Source organism: Morus notabilis, unplaced genomic scaffold, assembly GCF_000414095.1.
Source record: "Morus notabilis unplaced genomic scaffold, ASM41409v2 Scaffold657, whole genome shotgun sequence".
Taxonomy (NCBI): Eukaryota; Viridiplantae; Streptophyta; class Magnoliopsida; order Rosales; family Moraceae; genus Morus; species Morus notabilis.
The window spans coordinates 380935-383430 of record NW_010357396.1 but is presented as its reverse complement, the minus strand read 5'-3'; the positions used below and the strand labels follow the sequence as shown (position 1 = coordinate 383430).

The 2496-nt window shown below is 34.1% G+C and overlaps 1 protein-coding gene across 1 annotated transcript in view; it reads right to left on the bottom strand.

The window, feature by feature from the left end:
- Positions 1-1069: 1069 nt before the first annotated feature.
- The window catches only part of LOC21395737 (zinc finger protein WIP2), a 26048-nt gene continuing 24621 nt past the window's right edge, over positions 1070-2496 (bottom strand). The window contains exon 2 of the mRNA XM_010089943.2: positions 1070-1589. Coding sequence (XP_010088245.2) covers positions 1152-1589 — 438 coding nt within the window. The 3' untranslated portion in view covers positions 1070-1151. The remainder of the gene's footprint in view (positions 1590-2496) is intronic.

Sequence of the window (2496 nt, the reverse complement as noted above, 5' to 3'; positions counted from 1 at the left end):
AACGATGCACAGACAAAGAGAGGATTTCTTCCCGTGAGATTCTTCCCGGCCGTGAGGATTTCTTCCCGTGAGATGGACCGGAAAATTAGGGCATTTGGGGGAAAGTTGGAAATTTGAGGGAACCTAACACTACCGGCCTTCAATTTCAGAATCGAGGAGAGTAAATCTTGAGGAAACTTAGGAAAACTTAGGGAATTTTAGGGAATTTTGGGAGAATGAGGTTGTTTCCCTCTTGGCCGGCCAAAGCACTCTTTGAGTGAGAATGAATCCGTATGGGCATTTCAGCATTGGGGGGTTTTTTTTTTTTTTTTTTTTTCCTTTCCCTGTTTCTCTCGTATCTTGTGCGCATTTCCTTTAAAAAAAACAGAAAAAAAAATGGGGGGAGGGAGCGAGCGGGAAAATTGGAAATTTTTTTTCCAATGCCCGCCCAATGTAATTGTATCTGTACATTTATATATTTTTAAATATATATAAAACAAATCAGTCAAAATGTCAACAAATTTTAATATATATGTATATATATATTATAACTCTTTAGAAACGCTATTATAGACTAAAGCAGTAACGTTTTTTGAAAAGCGCTATAACTAACCGCTACGAAAAGCCATTTTTCTTGTAGTGATGGTAAGTCAACGAAGAATATTTTCGCCGCTATAGATAAGCTCACGTCTTTTTATGGCGGCGAATTTTTTTTTATTTTTTTTATTTTTGCCACTAGTAGCTTTTTTCTTGTAGTGATGTAACTACATGAGATTAATTTACATATCTAATCCGAAGGATATTCAACTTGGTTAATAGAACAAAAGGAAAAGGAAAGAAAAAGAGTAAATCAGTAAGTTGAATATATATATATATATATATCCACATATATATGAGCACTAGTAATCTTTAATATTTTCCACAAAAACATATATGACACTGAGAAAACCTGAACTATTAATCCATATAATTGAAGGAGATTGATCTTAACATCCATAATCAGAAGGAAATAATAATCAACTTAGCAGATTAGGCAGAAACAGCAAAAAAAAAAAAAAAAAAAAAAAAAAGGAAAAAAAAAAAAAAAAAATCAATAAGTTGAAGAATATGAGGACTGCACTAATCTTAATTAATTTGCACACAAGAATTGAAAACGTACATAAAATATGATATCACATTGAGGCCTCGCCGTCGTGCTCAATTTCAGACGCTGGTTCCTCATCATCGTCAAGGCAATCAACACCAAAAGCATCGTGGCCGCGGCCAAAGGCCTTAATGTGGTCCTTGAGAGACCTCTTGTGCTTAAAATCAGATCCACAAACACAATACCAAATTTTGCCACAATTTTTCTCGTGAGTCCTCCAATCACCTTTCACCGCGAAGGGTTTGCCACATTTTCTACACATGAAGGGCTTGACACCATGCTTCCGTTTGTAGTGAGTTTGAAGGGTGCGAAAGTCCTTGAGAGGCCGCGCCCTCGGGTGGTCGATGTTGTGCTTGCACCCGGGGGCGCAGCAGTAGCAAGGCAGCCTTAGCATGGCCGTTGGTTGAGTCCCTTTTAGAGAGTCTGGTCCCTTTCTGTATTGAGATCCATGCCCCCACATATGCATCTACAAGAATTATGCAAACACAAGGTTCCATGACCTAAATATTGAATGATAATTATTTTGTTGTCACACATATGTAAAAAAATAAAAAATGTATAAGTTTAATTCCAAATTAATTTTAGTTTCAGATTTTAAGCGATATTAAAAATCAATTGTCATCCAATCCTATTCCAATGGTGCACCTATTATTACAGGTAATATACCTTACATTATTAATTTTATATCCAGTATACTCTAATCCAATATTCCAAGTATATAAAAGCATAGCTCAATACTAGTTGACCTGGCCAGGAACAAAAAAGGGCACAACTGAGACTAACTCTACTCCAAATTACAATGCTTATGAATATATAGGCAAGTAATAAACTAACAAAGAGATTTAGATCAAGATACGATTTACAAAATTTATCACTCGCACACACACACACACACTCACACAACTACAATATATATCTAAACAACAATATTGTTTTACTTCTCTTTCCAAAATGATTTAATTTCCAGATAAACATTTGTCTAATTTATATAATCCAGAACTAATTAAATACGATACTTCTTTTCCTTAATGACATTATATAGCTAGAAGTACCAGGAGTTGGCATATGCGAGTTCATGATTTCCTCTACTCCAAATTACAACGCTTATGTATGTGCGTACATTTGAAATTCATGTATATCATCTGCATACACGCATATATATGATACAATATATATGCTTAGGGTGAAAACGCCTATATATATATAATATATATATATAGTTACCCACTGGAGAGAGAAATCAGAACTTAGGTGAGAAAGTAAGGAAAAAGTACAATTCCGTGTTCTAATTTGACTATTATATATCATTCCCTTGGAATATATATATATATATATATATATATATATAGTCCTCTACTTTTTTTTTTTTTTTT